The sequence below is a fragment of the Rutilus rutilus genome (assembly GCF_951802725.1).
Source record: "Rutilus rutilus genome assembly, chromosome: 1".
Lineage (NCBI taxonomy): Eukaryota > Metazoa > Chordata > Actinopteri > Cypriniformes > Leuciscidae > Rutilus > Rutilus rutilus.
In genome coordinates, this window is record NC_140209.1 from 17916619 (window position 1) to 17935090 (window position 18472).

Below are 18472 nucleotides of genomic sequence, written 5' to 3' on the forward strand. Positions count from 1 at the left end.
GTCCAGCTCTTGAACGAATTCTGCACCTTTTTTATGGTCTACGTGCATACTTTCCTTCTCAAGAAAAGTGCCCAAAGTTTCTAAGAGACACATTCAGCAACCCTTGCACAAAACTTTGGCTTGGATTTGCACTTAAGCAAACTGCAGCTTTCCATCGTGCATCTGGAGACAGTTGAGCAAGACAATATATCAGTGGCTTTGCACATTTATGATCTGAGAAATGTCTTGCAGGCCAGGCTGGAAGAATCATTTATTCCCTCTGACATCAAAACACAGTTAGACACCCTTGTTGAAGCTGGTGACATAAAAGCTGATGATTTTTATTGTGCAGTGAGAAGCTTTTACTCAGCATCAGTGGATTACCTTGATAATAGGAGCTGCTCACTGGAGAATACAAAAGAACTAGAGTGGGTCCTACTGAGAATGAAGAGACATTCAGAGCCGCCTCAGCAACTTCTTCTCAAGAATACCTGCTCTCACATCGGTTGACGAAACCATGGTCTTTGATGAGTGGGCCTGTGCTAAAAACATTGTCACTTGTCACATCACTGAGTGGAACAAAAACAAGGTGGCTGTTTCTGATAGATGGACAGACGTGTTTAGTGAGATGGGGAGCAAGTCACTCAACTTTGGAGTCTTATCTTTGGCTGTGGAGTTTGTTTTATGCATGCCTGGTACATCTGCACCTGTGGAGCGCGCGTGTTCATGGACGGATGAAAAATCTCGACTGAGTGTAACAACAATGAAGGCAATGCTTTTCGTACGAATTAATTTCGGACTGGACTGCTCCGCATTTTATGATAAACTCTTGAAAGACAAACGCACGCTGGCAAAAATTGGTTCCAGTGAAAATCACAAAACGGCAACAGTGAATGATGCTGTTGCACCATCTTGTTCCCACTGATCTGCAATTTTATGTAAGTCTTAGTCTACATTTATTTATTTTTACATAGCTAACAATATTATTAAGTGTAAATACTTGTATGTGTGCAGTAGGTGTTGTGGGCCTGTGGGTTCTGTGTCTGTCCCATATTCCACTCTGAGAAATCTGGTCACCCTGGTACCCTACCTTGTGTGCCAGTTATCTCGAAACTCTTAAAAACCTTATTACCTTTTGTTTAACTTATTTGGAAAAAAGACATTTGTACCAGTCGCACTGAGACATTTCAAATGATACCAAACATGTATAATACTCAATGATAATTATTCACATTAAACCTATGGATTTTTGGGTGAATTCAGGTGATCTTAGCATGAGAGAGAAGGAGTGGGGGATGAGGAGAGGGAATGTAGATTAGGATGATTCAGAGGTGAGACTTTTGTCTCGATAGTGCACAAGGGTGAGTTCAAATGTTAATTTCCAGAGAGGTCCTTTGTCCTCTCAGGGCCTCAAGTAGACTGCCTGGCATTTATCTAATTTCTAAAGTCTTAAAACTGAAACACACACTGCCGTGTCTTTTCTGCTGTAATATTACGAATTAATCTTCTCCTTTGTGTGAATCTTCAGGTGTTACTTCAGGACTGATGCCCAATGAAACTGTCTACCGCAATGATCACAGTTATATGGTCTTTCTTCAGAATGAGAAGCAAATGTGATTTCAGAGCGAAAGCCTGAGCCGCTTCTTCCGAGTGTGAACTCTCATGTGACGTTTAAGAGATGATTTGTGTCTGAAACTAGTTCTGCAGTGAAAACACGTGGGGTTTTTCTTCAGTGTGGCTCCTCAAGTATGTATTTTCTCATGTGCATGTAAAGTTTGCAGCAGTGAAAAACACTTTCCACACACAGAACATGAATGTGGCTTCTCCTTCGTATGAACTTTCAGGTGTCTCTTCAGGCTTGAAGATTCATTAAATGTTTTGCCGCAATGATCACACGTGAACGGCTTCTCTCCGGTGTGGATCCTCATGTGAACATCAAGATGATGTTTGTATGTGAAACGGTTTCCACACTGAACACACGTATGTGGCTTTTCTCCAGTGTGGATTTTCATGTGTCTCTTAAGGCATGTTGAATGTGCGAAACTCTTCCCACATTGATCACATGTGTGTGTTTTTTCTCCAGTGTGGATCCTCATGTGTCCGGTCAGATGTGTTTTTTGTATGAAACTCTTCCCGCACTGATCACAAGTGAATGGCTTCTCTCCAGTGTGAACTCTCATGTGAATGTCAAGATTATGTTTGGCTGTGTAACTGTTTCCACACTGAGTGCAAGTGAAATATTTCTTGGCTCTTCCTTTCTTTAAAAATATATTTTTAGTCTTTGAGCGACTCAAAGGTTTTTCTCCAGGTTTGACATGATGTTTCTCCTTCCCTTCACTCAGTTCTTCGCTCTCCTCCTTCACTTCACTCAGTTCTTCACTCTCCTCCTTCACTTCACTCAGTTCTTCACTCTCCTCCTTCACTTCCATCAGGTCTGAAATGAAAGAAAAAGGTTTCATTTTCAGCAAAATAATTCGAAGAGACAAATATGAAAGTGAGCAGTAATGTAATAGCAGAAAGTACAAATAGACAACTGCTATACAAATATTATTGATAATTCTGGTGTGTTTTCATAAATTAATTGCATGAATGAGGTACATTGATATTTAAATTATTATATTCACAACATGACATCATGACTTTGCGTAAACATACACGCCACTTTCAAGTCAAGTGGCGTGTTATCTATACACATTTTGAGCTATCCGCGTGTATGTTCACGTCGAAACAAACCGTCATTTTCCGCGTGTATGTCTACGCTGTTAAATGTCAGAGTGATTCCGCGTGTATGTGTACGCCAGGCACGGCGCCAGGATTCCAGTTTTGGATGGGCCAGACCAATTGTGGGTGGGCCTTAAATTAAAAACGTTAAATAAAAAAAAATAAAAAAACGTTATCCAATCACTGCTTGGATATATATACTGCAAAAATATTGACTAATATAGCCTACTGTTATATTATCTGTGCGTATACATAATATAGATTTTAATAATTTTGTTGCATTGTTAAAAGTTTCGGTGCATAGGACAGACCTATCCGCGATCGCTCTCCATGATTCTGACCAAAGAAGAGCGCTTTGGAATCTCCATTACGCATCATACGCATCATACTGGGCTGCATTTTCCGGTAACATTGTCTCATAGCGCGCTACGAAGACTATTAAGGTATAACTTAACTAAAGGTATACTACCACTAAAGGTATATCATTGCTAGGCGTCTTCAGGGCTATCATCCACTCGCGAGGCAGAGGCGCTGGCGCCCTCCTAGCAACAGCGCTGTTTTTGGTAAAAAATGATTTTGACGACTTCATTAAGTTTTGTTTTATAGAAAACTCTTTTTAAAAGATTTTTGTTTTGTATAAATTGTATCTTAATTTTGATAAATGTTTTATCAATCAATTTTCCGTATTTAATAAATAAGAAGCATATACAGCAGACAATGTAATAAGGCGCCGGCACGATCACTTGCATTGCACGTGAACTGGAGGGCGCCGAAACTCAGCTTGTGCCTCACAGATTTGAGAAATATGGGTTATCTATTACAGAAAGCTTGAAATGTCTACTTTTAACCCTTGTGCATCCTTGAGGACATTTTTGGCTTTTTCAGTTTTGTTTTTTTGATCACTTTGCCTGTGTTAATGCTAACTGCATAAAATTTGGCACGGGTGTGTATTTTTATTGGAATTTTTCATTTTCATTTTCTTTAAAAAATCTATTTTGCACTAGTTACACAAAATACTTCCTCTTAGGACCTTAAGGACAAAAATGTCCCCATTGAAACCCATTAAAACTGCATTTTTTAATCCCTGTGCCGTTTAACTATAAAATGATGCAATCTTTTTTAATAGGCTTTCATTCTGTTGGCAAGGCTTCAAAATTGACATTTTTACCATTTTTTATCAGATGGTGCCATTTTTTCAGGTTAGGCCTATAAAGCAAATACTCGCTTTATTCCTGTTTTCTGCTTCGGCATATTATAGAGCCAACTGGATAAATTATGCAACGATAATTGTGTGGGTTTGTTGGTATGGATGTCTAAGTGTGGTTGGTATGTGTGTTATAAAAAAAAAAGTGTTTGTGTGCATGTGTGTGCTTGTAATATTTGAGAGAGAAAAACTCAACTGCAAATCGAAAATTCAATCACTGTGTTCACCAGTGGAGTTTTGCTGGCATCCAATGGGGAAAGTCTGGTACTGCGCCCAAACAAAATCTTACTGAAAGCTCATTTTTTGAGATATCATCCTCAAATTCGGAACACAACCTGTTTAGATTTATGGCTTTGAATTTATATCAGTTTTAGAGTTCCAAATGTTTCATAAAATATATATTTTATATAAAATATTGATTATAATGTTCATAAATATTTTTCATAAACTTAAACTTCTATAACATTTTTTTGGTTGCACTTTTTTTCAATTTTTTCACTTCAACAACAATCTGCCAAGGGTCTTCTTTAAAATGAGACCAAACTTAAGTATTTGCTCCCAAGCATAACATTTTTATGAGAGTTTTTTGACTTGGACATTTTTGTCCCTTTTGGACCTATGAGTAAGTTTTTTTTATTTTTTTTTATGTTAACTGCATTAATTTTGGCACAGGTGTCTATTTTTATTGTAATTCTACTATTTCACCCCCATTTCATTTGAAAAAAAAAATGTTGCACTAGTTACACAAAATACTTATATATATTTTATATAAAATATTGATTATAATGTTCATAAATATTTTTCATAAACTTAAACTTCTATAAAAAAAATTTGGTTGCACGTTTTTCACTTTTTTCACTTCAACAACAATCTGCCAAGGGTCTTCTTTAAAATGAGACCAAACTTAAGTATTTGCTCCCAAGCATAACATTTTTATGAGAGTTTTTTGACTTGGACATTTTTGTCCCTTTTGGACCTATGAGTAAGTTTTTGTTTTTTTGTTACTGTTAACTGCATGAATTTTGAGCTATTATAGAGCCAGTTGGATAAATTATGCAATGATAATTGTGTGGGTGTGTTGGTATGGATGTCAGAGTGTGGTTGGTATGTGTGTTATAAAAAAAAAAAGGTGTTTGTGTGCATGTGTGTGTTTGTAGTATTGAGAGAGAAAAACTCAACTGCAAATAACAAAGCCAATCACTGTGTGACCAGAGGAGTTTTGCTGGGATCCAATGGGGACAGTTTGGTACTGCGCCCAAACAAAATATTACTGAAAGCTCATTTTTTGAGATATCAACCTCAAATTTGGAACACAACTTATTTAGATTTATGGCTTTGATTTTCTAGCCGTTTTAGAGTTCAACTTGTTTCATAAAATATATATTTTATATAAAATAATATTCATAAATAATTTTCATAAACTTAAACCTATATAACTTTTTTTTGGATTTACTTATAAAAAAGATTTAACTTCAGCAATAATCTGGCAAGGGTATTCTTTAAAATGATACCAAAGTTAAGTCTGTGCTCCCAAGCTTCAACTTTTTATGACCGTTTTTTGACATGGACATTTTTAAATTGATGCACAAGGGTTAAACGAAAATATTCAAACCAAAATAAATAGGCTACTCTCTGATTATGTAGCCTAATCCATATGAAATGTGCATTTCTCTCTGGCGTTCATGGAGAGTCCGCATTGTCAACTTCATCTTTGCAGCGACACAGAAAACACCAGTTTATTACTAAACAATTAAATGTCTCCTTGCTAATTTAGACACATTCATAATTACTTTAACTGGTTCTTTGTGGCAAGCTTTATGCGTGCGGTCATAACGCTTATTATCCTGTAGGATAGCCTAAGTAATTAAATTAATATAAAGGGGCGATTTGTCCACGAATGGCTTAAATTAACAACTACTAGTCGACTAGAAAAAAATAAAATTTGTTGGAGGCAGCCCTTATTCCACATATTTTCGAACCAGCAGGCCATTCTGGGTTGAGCGAGCGACGCTACGGAATGAGTGAGCGGAGCGGAATATTCAGAGATGCGCTCTCCGCTCACGAGCTCTGATCGGAACAAACCCGAACCTCACTGTCTGCTGAACTTGCGCAGAAACATCCAAATAGACATAGCCAGCTTTTTTAAATTGTTTTTAAAACTAAACATTTAGACTATTTTAGTACAAATTATGAGCTTATTGACGATTTTTTATAATTCTTGACAAAATTAGAATATATTACGTTTTTTTTTTTTTTTTTTTTTTTTTGGGTGGGCCTGTTGAAAAGTGGGTGGGCCCAGGCCCGTCAGGCCCACCCATGACGCCGTGCCTGGTGTACGCCGTTAAATGTCCGAGCGAAACGGAGCAAAATGTATATCTACATCTGGGGAGCAATATTTTTTTTTCCTAGGATGGTAGGGGAAGACTCATAAATGGTATTAACCCCAGTGACGGGTAGGTTTAGGGACGGGGTTGGGTAAGGTCATATATATTTATATATACAGTAATGTAACGTTAAGTCAACGGCGTTGATAAACACGCTGAAAAGCGATTAAGCGTGTTGATAGCATGCCAAAAATGGAAATACGAATTGGCGTGTCATACATACGCCATTTCATGAGATCAGTCTGATATTCAAGGTATTATACGCAAAAAATCATGTTTCTGAGACTTTCTGAGACACGTTTCTGAGACTGACACGTTTCTGAATTATGAGAACTATTAAACATATTTGATTAAGGACACTGTCGTGAACTGCATTACAATGCATTACGTTTCAACATGCATTACAATGTTGCGTTACTCCCTTAAAAAGTAACTAATTGTGTTACTTTGTTACTTTTTAAGAAAAGTAATGCATTATGTTACTTTTGCATTACTTTTTCTCAACTGGGCTGGGCTTGCTTGCTTGCTTGCTGACATGACAGTGCGTAGAGTTAATTAGCCTATAATGTGAATGACTTATTTTATCCGAGCGCTCTTTCATTTTGCAAAAAATAATAATAAATTGCAATAGGCATTAATTAGTAGTAGGCTAAATAGCAGCATGTTGTAATTATGTGCCAAATTGCGTTTTTTATTACAAAGATAAAATTGTACAGTAACCTAGTCAGGTAAGCTCAGGTTTGCCGATGTGCGTTTTATTTAGGCTATTTATTTATTTTTGTCCCTGTGTGCTGATTGGAGACGGAGTTCGGAGAATGTAGAAAAACAACAACTTGCATTACAATAGGTGTAATTGTGATTGTCAAAACATTTGGTAACTAAACAGAATTTAACACAATTTTCACGATTTCAATTCAATTCTTGGGATTAGATTTCAATCTTGATTCAATATTGACTCTTTGGATAAATATTAGGTGGGCTACAGTAGATAGCCTACATGTTAATTTTTCTCAAGAAAAAATATATTACATAATGCTGTAAACATACAGAGAGCCCTATCAGCTGGTATTATTAAAAATTTAATTAAATATAATTTGGTTTTCATTATAATAAAAATTATGACACAAGTAAAAATATAATACAAATGTAATGCAGTGCACATATTTAGCAAAATATTCCTCTCTATAGCTATTTTTTTAGTCAACTAACGTGTTGGTCATTAAATGGCTTTCCTGAGGTAAATGTAACATTCTGTGACATAATTGTTCACCTGCAGTTTTATTGACCTCTTTCTGTGGCTGAAAAACACTGATTGATCGATATTATGTATGAGGCATATACCTTTTGGTAAATTGTACTGTATCTTTAAATAAGAGGTAACAGATGATCGGTTTACTTGAACTGAGGCGCTACAGCGATCGGTCACGTCACATTTACAAGCACCAAAACGGTATTTATTGTCTGAATTTCGTAATAAAATGGACAGAACCTGAGAGGTGAGAATTGTTTTTATATCAAAAGTAACCTACTCTGTCTAGTCCAGGGGTGGGCAACTTCGGTCCTGGAGGGCCACTGTCCTACAGAGTTTAGCTCCAACCCTGAAAAAATCACCTGCCTGTAATTTTCTAGTAATCCTGAGGACCTTGATTAGCTTGTTCAGGTGTGTTTGATTAGGGTTGAAGCTAAACTCTGTAGGACAGTGGCCCTCCAGGACCGAAGTTGCCCACCCCTGGTCTAGTCTGTCGGTCTCCGTGTCCTCTTTTGCTCCGCGATTTTTCTCTGCGTGAGAAAAGGGATGTGTGGCGCGAGAACGTGTGAAAAGTGTCAATTGCGTGAGTCTCGCGCTGAATGTGTAGAGTTGACAGCCCTGCTTTTAGAAGGGGGATAAATCGTCGTCAGCGTTCCTCCTTCCGCCATGCTTCTTCTCCATGTGAGGATTGTTTACATTAGACTAGAGTGTGCGCACTGCGCCGCATGCACATGTGCTTCATGTGGGGATTGTTTACATCAGAGTGCGCACGTGTTTTACACAGAATATACGCAGTGTTTGTTTAAGTGGTTGATGGAAAATAAGTTAATGCGCGTTCTATTCATATTTTCGCGGTATTTTGAAGTGCCCGCGATAACAATATAATGCATATTCATTACCGCGATTTATCGCATTACCGAATACCGGCACATGTCTAGCTGCATTGGATCAGTCTCCTTTCTAGAGCAGGCAAGAGCTTTCTAGCCTCGCGGCTCGCGGCTCGCGTCAGCAGCGCCTTGCATCGCCCATAGACATTAAAACAATCAGCGTGGCTTTGAAAATTGGTAAAAAAATGTTGGTGCGGATGATAAGTTTTGGGATGCGGTTGCGGATGAAATAATAGCCCATCCGCACATCTCTAATTCACGTGTGTAGAGTAGAGGGTGCAGCTCAAACAAACTTTCAGCTCTGCAGCCATTTTGGATAACAGTGTTTTTTGCTAGTTTCAGCTCGACGCATTTATCATTTTCACGTCCTGCTCCACGTTGTTGAAATAGCAAATGCATTTTCATCCATTTGTTCGCCCATAGGTGTGTTGATCTGAACACGAGGTGTGTTCAGGCGCATTGTTGGTGCGTTGCTATTAGGGGTGGCACGGTTCACAAAACCCACGGTTCGGTTCGTATCACGGTTTTAGGGTCACGGTTTTCGGTTCTGTACGGTTCATGTTGTTGTTTTTTCTTTTAATCTTTAACACTCCAAAAATTTACTTCAGCATATGATATATACCTGAATTATCTAATTATTTATTTATTTATTTCATAAATGGGGTGTGTTTGCAAAACGCAGCTTCTCATTTCCCATTCTGAAGTAATATGAGTGAGCAGTCACCCTGAGGAAACTTTCAGTGGCCCTGGAGGTCCATCATCTGTAGAGCTACGTGGGCTGTGTTGGACCGTTATTTGTCAATTTATCCTCGTGTCTCGTCATCATAGGCGGGACATGTCCCCACCATTTTTTGCCAGGGTTGATATTATCTTGCAGCACGGGTGTACCAATACAAATAAATAAAACATTTCCAGTTAACTAGCAAAGTATTTGTTTCATTCGTTTGTTAAATAAGAAGCAATTTAGCGCTGAAATGTGTTTTTTTAATCAAGTGATCAAAGTGCTCGTTGCAGTTGCGATCAGTGGTGCTGATACAGTGTTCTCGTGGCTCGCGCACACACCGCAGCGGCCGCACATTCATCACTCGGACGCGCGCTTCAAGCCATTGAGGAGACTCAAGGCTACTCGTTCCGATTAAATAATAAAACAAAATTCATACAAATCGGTTCCTGCTTGATATACAACCGCTGATAAACATAATCGGTTTTGATAAAGAAAAAAATATATACGAGCGCAGATTAGAACTCAGAACCTTTGATACGCTTGGCAAGTTCTGCCACTGGACCATTAGGCTACGTGGAATAGTCGATCTATGTAGCCTATTTATTCACATGAAAAAAACAACATATAGTGGAGTAGATCTCATTAAATGTCTAGGTAAACTCAGTGTACTATATAAATCGTTTGCTGGACATTGTAATGTAATTCTACATATGTCTGATTTATGATTTAGCATTGTATTAGCACGGGCACGAGGCTACATTGCGCATGCGTCGAACCGTGCAAACCGCGCGACGCACACGCGCACCGAACCGAGACAAGCGAACCGAACGGTTCGGATGTTTTTTCATGTACCGTGCCACCCCTAGTTGCTATTATTAGGAAACTGACATAGACTGAGCCATTGACCAACAAAAACCTGGTCTACAGTAAATGGCGCAGTATTTTTTGTTATTTAAAGACCTTTTGCTTTAGATTATGCACTCGTTAAAATAGGCCATTAATGTTAGAATGGCTGTATGCGGAGGGCATGAAACATCATGAATAATGCTGTGATTCACACCTGACTCCCGCCTCTTCCCAGTGTGAACTCTCGTGTGATGCCTAAGAGTTGGTTTGTGTCTGAAACTAGATCCGCTCTGATCACATGAGGGCAGCTTCTTTCCAGTGTGGATCCTCTCATGTATTTTCAGACTTGATAAATGACTGAATCTCTTGTCACAGTGTGAACACTTGTAAGGTTTTTCTCCAGTGTGAATTCTCTGGTGTTGTTTTAAAAGGCTTGCTGTAATAAAAGTCTTCTCACACTCAAAGCACACATACTCTCTCACACCAGTGTGAATTTTCTGATGTGCATGTAAATATTGCTGCAGTGAAAAACTCTTTCCACACACAGAACATGAATGTGGCTTCTCCTTCGTATGAACTGTCAGGTGTCTCTTCAGGTCTGATGATCCATGAAATTGTTTGCCGCATTGATCACACGTGAGCGGCTTCTCTCCGGTGTGAACTCTCATGTGATCATGAAGATTACTTTTGCATCTGAAACGGTTTCCACACTGAACACACATATGTGGCTTTTCTCCAGTGTGGATTTTCATGTGACTCTTAAGGTTTGATGATTGTGTGAATCTCTTCCCACACTGATCACATGTGAACGGCTTCTCTCCAGTGTGAACTCTCATGTGACACTCAAGTTTATGTTTGCGTGGGAAACTCTTTCCACACTGAGTGCAGGTGAAAGATTTCTTGGCTCTTCCTTTCTTTAAAAGTGTATTTTTAATCTTTGAGCGACTCAAAGGTTTTTCTCCAGGTTTGACATGATGTTCCTCCTTCACTTCACTCAGTTCTCCACTCTCCTCCTTCACTTCACTCAGTTCTTCACTCTCCTCCTTCACTTCCATCAGGTCTGAAATCAAAGAAAAGGTTTCATTTCATTTTCAGCACAGACAAACAATTTGAAGAGAGAAATATGAAAGTGAGCCCTGATGTAATAGCAGAAAGTAATAGTAGACGATTAATAGTAGTAATAGTAGTAATAGTGTGTGTATGAATGTTACTGTATTTAAATGTTTCTTATAGTCTTGTGTAGTATTTACTTTAATTATGATTTTCCATTTTGTTGCTGGTTTCTTTGTAATGTAAAGGACCCCCTCGAAAATGAGATGGTGCATCTCAAGGGGTTATCCTTGAAAAATAAAGAAATAAAAGAAATAAAGAAATAGACAACTGCTATAAAATATTATAATTCTGGTGTGTTTTCATAAATTAATTGCATGAATGAGGTACATTGATCTTTCAACGATTATTTTCAGGGCACTATTAATGACAAATATTTGATGTAATATTAACATTTATATAATACTGCCTAGGGGTGTGCAATATATATTTTTTTAATTATATCTCGATATTTGTTAGGATTTTTCTGATAACAATAATGAAACAATATTTAGCTGAGTCTGTTTTGTTCGGTACGGGCCTGTCATGGATAAATAAACATGAAAATAAAACCTCCAGTAATTGGCGGCAAGTCCATGTCTAAATGAGTGATTAATTGAATCATTCATTCAAACGATTTGTTCATAATGACTGATTAATTTAGAAATGAAGCAAGTAGGGGTGTGAACCTACACCGGTCTCACGGTTCGGTCTGATTGCGATTATCATGTCATCGATTCAATTCAATTCGATATCACGATGCATCGCTATGCACCGCATCCTCAATTTAAAATTTTACTTGTGCGCGCACGTGCTCGCCTGTTCGGGAAGTCGCAGTGACAGAAACAGTGACATTCCAGTTCAAGTTTCAAGGGAGTAAAGCTTGTTTATGCCATTAAGAAAAGGAAAATCTGTCAAATACATTTTGTTTTAAAGGAATGTTCATTTTAAAGCAGCGCTCATTCATCAGTGTATTATGTTACCATTAAAGGGATACTTCACCTCTGGGAAGATGAATGTGTATTTAAAATAGGTCATTTAAGTAGAAGAAATGTGAAGAAACTTTTGAATTTGGAGCTTTCTAGACTGAGAAAAGCCAGAAAATGTATTTTTGGCTTATGTGGATGAAAGACAACATAAGTTTTAATTTCGGCAAATCCGTTTTGGTGAATTCAAACAACGTGATTATTGTTCATGAGTCCAACATCCAGCCAATGCAAGAAAACATGAAATCTTCCTGAGGGAAAAGTATGCTATCACTTTCTTTAATTTCTTTCAAATGTAGTGTATAATGTTACAAAAGCTTCCTATTTCAGATAAATGCTATTATTTTGAACTATGGTATGTGACTTTTTTGTGTGACCTTAAAATTCGTTTTAGAATTAAATTGTACATAAATAGGTAAAGCAAAACAAATGTGTTTATATCTGAGAACATTTTAAACACATACGGACCTGAAATGACATAGGCTATGTGATACAGTACAAATATTTTGAGTGTCCCGCATTTTCCTGTAAAGAACCACGATTGTCCCGCATTTTTCTTTTTTGAAGTTGGCAACCCTAGTTACTTATGATATATAAAAAAAAAATCTCAGCTCTCAGATTCTGTCACTTTTATTACGAAATTCAAACAATAAATACCGTTTTGACCAACTGCTGGTTGCTCTTTAAATGAAGGCAGAACAGCGGTTTTGTCTGTACAAATCAACAAAAAATACATAAGGCTCTGTCACATGCAGTCTCCTCCACACAGCACACAGAGCTCAAGCTCCTCCTCTCAGCTAGCCTAGTGCAGACTGCACATACATACACGACTGATAAAACTTTTAGTATTATCAGAGAATGTCTAATAGGAAGAGAATTGGCACTCTCTGCTTACTTCCGGGTTCTGGATTGGTTGCAGTAACACGTCTCTGTCCATGCGGGGGCGCTCGCGAGCGAGTGCAGAATGAATGGAGGTCTATGGCGAAAAACCCTCAAAATCCACTTTTCTCAGGATATAATTTTTTGTCTAGTAATTTGAATGTTGTATTCGAAAGGAGATGCAAAGAAATTACACATTGCTGGGTGTTAGATTTTTTAGAGCCACTTATTTGGTTTAAAAAGTCTTTTAAAATGTCAATGACGTCAGAATGCTGACGTCATTAGCAGAATGTCAAGTCAAGTCAAGTATATTTGTATAGCGCTTTTCACAATACAGATTGTATCAAAGCAGCTTCACAGTATTAAATTAAAATAATACAACAAGGTTTGTTTCTAGTGGAATTTATTGATAAAATCCAATTAGATATCCCCAGAATATCCCCAACTGAGCAAGCCAAAGGCAACAGTGGCAAGGAACCGAAAAACTCCATCAAGTGACCTAATAGTGTCCTAAAACTCCATCAGGTGACCCAATGGAGAAAAAAAAACCTTGGGAGAACCCAGGCTCAGTCGGGGGCCAGTTCTCCTCTGGCGTTTATTAACTAGAGGCCGGATTGTAATTTGAACTGTAAGATTAAAAATATTATATGAATGCCTGGCTGAAGAGATGCGACTTTAATCTAGTTTTAAACTGGGAGAGCGAGTCTGAGCAACGAACAGTATCAGGAAGGCTATTCCAGAGTTTTGGAGCTAAATGTGAAAATGCTCTCCCTCCTTTGGTGGTTCTGGATATCCTAGGTATGACCAAAAGCCTCGAATTAAGTGATCTTAAAGAGCGCGATGGATTATAGGGCGATAGAAGATCCGTTAAATAGACTGGAGCTAAGCCGTTTAGGGCTTTATAAGTCAGTAGCAATATCTTGTAATTAATACGGAACTTTATAGGTAACCAGTGCAGTGATGATAAAATCGGTGTTATATGATCATATTTTCTTGATCTAGTAAGAACTCTAGCGGCGGCATTTTGGACTAACTGTAGCTTGTTAATTGAGGATGCAGGACAACCGGCTAATAAAGCATTACAGTAATCTAGTCTCGAGGTCATGAATGCATGAACTAACTTTTCTGCATCAGAAACTGATAGCATATTACGTAGCTTAGCAATGTTTCTAAGGTGGAAAAAGGCGGTTTTTGTAACATATGAAATATGATTTTTGAAAGACAGGTTGCAATCGAGTATAACACCCAGGTCTTTTACTGTAGAGGATAAAGTAACAGGACATCCTACTATATTAAAGTTGTATTGCGAGAGGTTTTGTGGGCGGTTTTTTGAACCGATAAGTAGTACCTCTGTTTTGTCTGGATTTAATAAAAGAAAATTACGCGTCATCCAATCTTTTATCTTTAACACACTCTGTCAATTTGGATAATTTAGCGTTTTCATCTGGCCGTGATGAAATATATATTTGAGTGTCATCAGCATAACAATGGAAACTAATTCCATGTTTCCTTATAATATTTCCAAGTGGCATCATATATACTGAGAATAATAGAGGGCCTAACACAGATCCCTGCGGCACTCCATAGTTTACTGGAGTTATGATCGATTTTTCTCCATTTAAATAGACAAAATGGTAGCGGTCAGATAAGTATGATCTAAACCAGCTTAATGCTTGTCCTTGAACACCAGTATAATTTTGTAATCGATCTAAGAGTATTGTGTGATCTATAGTATCGAACGCAGCACTAAGATCAAGTAAAACTAGTATTGAGATACAGCCTTGGTCAGAAGCTAAGAGTAAATCATTTGTGATTTTAACGAGCGCAGTTTCAGTGCTATGGTGCAGCCTGAAACCAGATTGAAACTTCTCATAGATATCATTTTCTTGCAAGAAAGAACACAATTGAGCGGACACAACTTTTTCTAATATTTTAGACATAAATGGAAGATTTGAAATGGGTCTATAATTTGCTAGGTTATTATGATCTAATTGTGGTTTCTTAATGAGAGGTTTTATAACTGCCAGTTTAAATGTTCTTGGAACATGACCTAAAGATAAAGACGAGTTAATAATATTAAGGAGAGGCTCTTCCACTACAGGTAACACTTCTTTCAGTAGTTTAGTTGGTATCGGATCTAATAAACATGTTGTTGTTTTAGAGGAAGTGATAAGTTTATTTAACTCTATTTGTTCTATAGTTGTAAAGCACTGTAATTGTTCTTGCGGGGTGATAATTAAGGCTGAATTATAAGGCGCAACTGAAGATTGAACGTTTACAATTGTGGTTCTGATGCTTTCTATTTTCTCAGTGAAGAACTTCATAAAATCATTACTACTAAACTGTAACGGGATATTTTGTTCGGGTGATGTCTGTTTATTTGTTAGTCTAGCCACGGTGTTAAATAAAAACCTTGGATTATTTTGGTTATTTTCTATTAGTTTGCGGAGGTGCTCAGCCCTGGCTGCTTTTAGGGCCTTTTTATAACGTGACATACTATCTTTCCACGCGATTCTAAAGACCTCTAAATTAGTTTGTTTCCATTTACGCTCTAAAATACGGGTTTCTCTCTTTAGAACATGCGTAGTATTGTTGTACCACGGTGCTTTAATTTTCTCTCTGACCTTTTTTAATCTAATAGGTGCAACAACATCCAATGTTCTAGAGAGAATAGTGCTCATAGTGCTAGTTAGTTCTTCTAGTTCATCTATTTGTTTGGGTTCAGGCAGCAGCTGAGACAGATCAGATAAGCAATTCGAGAAATTATCTATGGTGGATGGAAGGATTGTTCTGCCTGGTTGATAACGCGGCGCCGCATGACATATTACAGCAGTACGTAATATGCAAGTTACCATGTAATGGTCAGTGACTTCATCACTTTGCGGTATAATATCTATATCGGTTGGATCGGTTCCATGTGATATAATTAAATCGAGTGTATGATTAAGACGATGAGTTGGTCCGGTGACGTTTTGCTTGACCCCAAATGAATTTAATAAATCTGTAAACGCAGCCCCTAACGCATCATTTGGATTATCTACGTGTATGTTAAAATCTCCATTAATTAATGCTTTATCGACATTGACTAATAGGTCTGAGAGAAAATCTGCAAACTCTTTTAGGAAATCAGCGTAAGGCCCAGGCGGTCTATATACGGTAGCCAAGGCTAGAGATAATAGGGATGTTTTTCTAACATCTAAGAGCGTAACATTTAGTACAAGTACTTCAAACGAAATAAACTTATAACCCGCTTTCTGAGTAACATTGAGAATATCTCTATAAATTGTCGCAACACCACCGCCACGACCAATCAGACGGGGCTCATGCTTATAGGAGTATCCAGGAGGAGCAGACTCATTTAGACCGAAATAATCATTTGGTTTAAGCCAGGTTTCAGTTAGGCAAAGTACATCGAAGCTATTATCTGTGACTATTTCATTTACAATAACTGCCTTAGGTGTGAGTGATCTAATGTTTAGAAGACCTAGCTTTAGAAATTGTTTTTGTTTACTAATAGCAACATTTTCTGTTTTAATAATAATTAGATTTTTCCTAGATCCTGCAGTAGATTTGTTATTTGATCTCACTAAACGAGGAATAGACACGGTTTCTATGCAATATTCTACACTAGTATTTATATCAGTTAAATTTGTGCAGCAGAGACTATGATTTGGACTTTTGGTTACTAGTCAAAAGGTATTTAACATTTTGGAGATGTTATCCGACAGAAGATCTGCTCCGAATCTGCTTGGGTGTAAGCCATCGGCACGGAAAAGCCTAGGACGCTCCCAAAACAGATTCCAATTATTTACAAAGAGCAGTTTCTGCTCATTGCACCATGACATTAACCATTCATTTAGCGCAAATAATCTGCTAAACTTTTCATGTCCTAGTCGGTACGTGGGAAGCGGTCCTGACACTATGATCGTTGTTTCAGGCGATGTGCTGCGTACCGTATCGATCAGATTCCTGAAGTCTTTCTTCAGAATCTCTGTCTGGCGCATCCTGATGTCGTTCACTCCCGCGTGCAGGACAACAGTTCCGACGCGCTCGTCACCGTTCAGAATCTCGGGAACGTGAGTAGCGATTTCAGAAACACGAGCACCAGGAAAGCAGTGACTGTGCACCTTACTTTTACCTAACGTTGCGCGTACGTGCCGAATGATGGAATCGCCGATGATCACAGCATCGCGTTCTGTTTCGCGAAGAGGGGAGAAGCGGTTTTGTGTGGATAACTCGAAAACCGGGAGGGTCGGAGAGAGTCTTGGTCTAGACCTGACTCGCGTCTTCCGCTGCGGAACCACCCAGGCTTCGTGGTGGCGTGTTGGAGCCGGAGTGAACGAGACCATGGCTGATCGCGACCTCGGCGCTCGGGACCGATGTTGAGAAACGCACGGAGTAGACGAAGTCGGAGTCAGCGGGTTAGTAACGTTAATCTCTGATTTGTGTGCATCGGCGCGTGATGTTTCAAGAGCTAACCGCCGGTCTATCAGCTCGGCTTGTCTCAATAAAAGGTCGTGGATCTGTTTCTCAACAGCTTCCAGCTCAGACTGCAGTGCGTGCAGCTCAAATGTGTCCTCACCTGCACCAAAAGGTAGACTACTTTCATCTGATATATTCGCCATTTTAACAGATGGACAGTAAGTTAGCAACGAAGCTACCAGTGATGCTATCAATATTAATACTAATTTATGACTGAAGTTTTAGATATAATCCGTCTTTTTAGTGGTACGGGTGTAGAGTAGACGCACGATAGGCGAAAAATGTTTGTAAGTGAGTGTTGAGAAGACGCGTTCAGCCGTGATCCACGGGAGTAACCTATAGGAGTATCCAGCGTTGGATCACTAATAGGCTTGAGACGCGTCTGCTCAACAGTCCGCGTTGTAACTATGAGGGTTGAGCAGTAGTGCTTCTCAGTGAGGTAAAGTAGAAAATGTTTGTTGTAAGTTTAAAGAATAAAATCAAGATTTATAAATCAAATCGATGGAGCTCCAAAGACAACAACGCGTTCAGACGCGACAGTAAGAAATCTGACCTCAAACACCTAGAATGCTAGCGTGTTATGGGCAACAACAACTCAACCTGTAAGAAATCGAAAAGAAATAAGTACTCGTTCATTCAACTTTCGACCTATAACCTATGTTGAACTTGCAAAGCCTACAATAAAATCTGAGATTTCTCAACGGCAATCGGGTGAAAGAGACACATTTAGCCGTATAGCCCCATAGACTCCCATTCAGTCTGCACTCGCTCGCGATCACCCCCAGTGGAATTCTAATGGAACTGCAACCAAAATCAATACAATGGGGCTGAATAGGGAGTGCCAAGGCTCTCCGTAGACGGGCTCTGGTATTATCAGCAAAAATACTTTTAAATAAAAGTGTGAAAATGAATTAAATACATTATAAAATGCTCAATGTAATTTCTTTTACATGCTTAATACAACCAATGTAAACACTATGCCAGATGAATTATAATGAACATTATACACATATCTGTACAAATCAACAAACATATGGATAAG

General features: G+C 38.3%; 1 protein-coding gene across 1 annotated transcript; it reads right to left on the minus strand.

Annotated features, from left to right (window-relative positions):
* Positions 1–291: 291 nt before the first annotated feature.
* Positions 292–11050, minus strand: LOC311291574 (uncharacterized protein). Its single transcript, XM_084410655.1, has 2 exons — positions 10209–11050; positions 292–2413 (listed from the first exon to the last, which is right to left on the minus strand). Exons 1-2 carry the CDS (start codon positions 11047–11049, stop codon positions 1722–1724), a joined length of 1533 nt encoding a protein of 510 aa, XP_084266781.1. The 5' UTR covers position 11050; the 3' UTR covers positions 292–1721.
* Between the last annotated feature and the right edge of the window lie 7422 nt (positions 11051–18472).

What these genes read in the sequence shown, in the direction of transcription:
- LOC311291574 (XM_084410655.1), bottom strand. Translation starts at nt 11,049, where the DNA reads ATGGAAGTGAAGGAGGAGAGTGAAGAACTGAGTGAAGTGAAGGAGGAG. An exon ending in TGGGAAGAGGCGGGAGTCAG is followed by an intron (nt 2,414 to 10,208) that starts GTGTGAATCACA and finishes CTTTCATTTCAG; the next exon opens with ACCTGATGGAAGTGAAGGAG.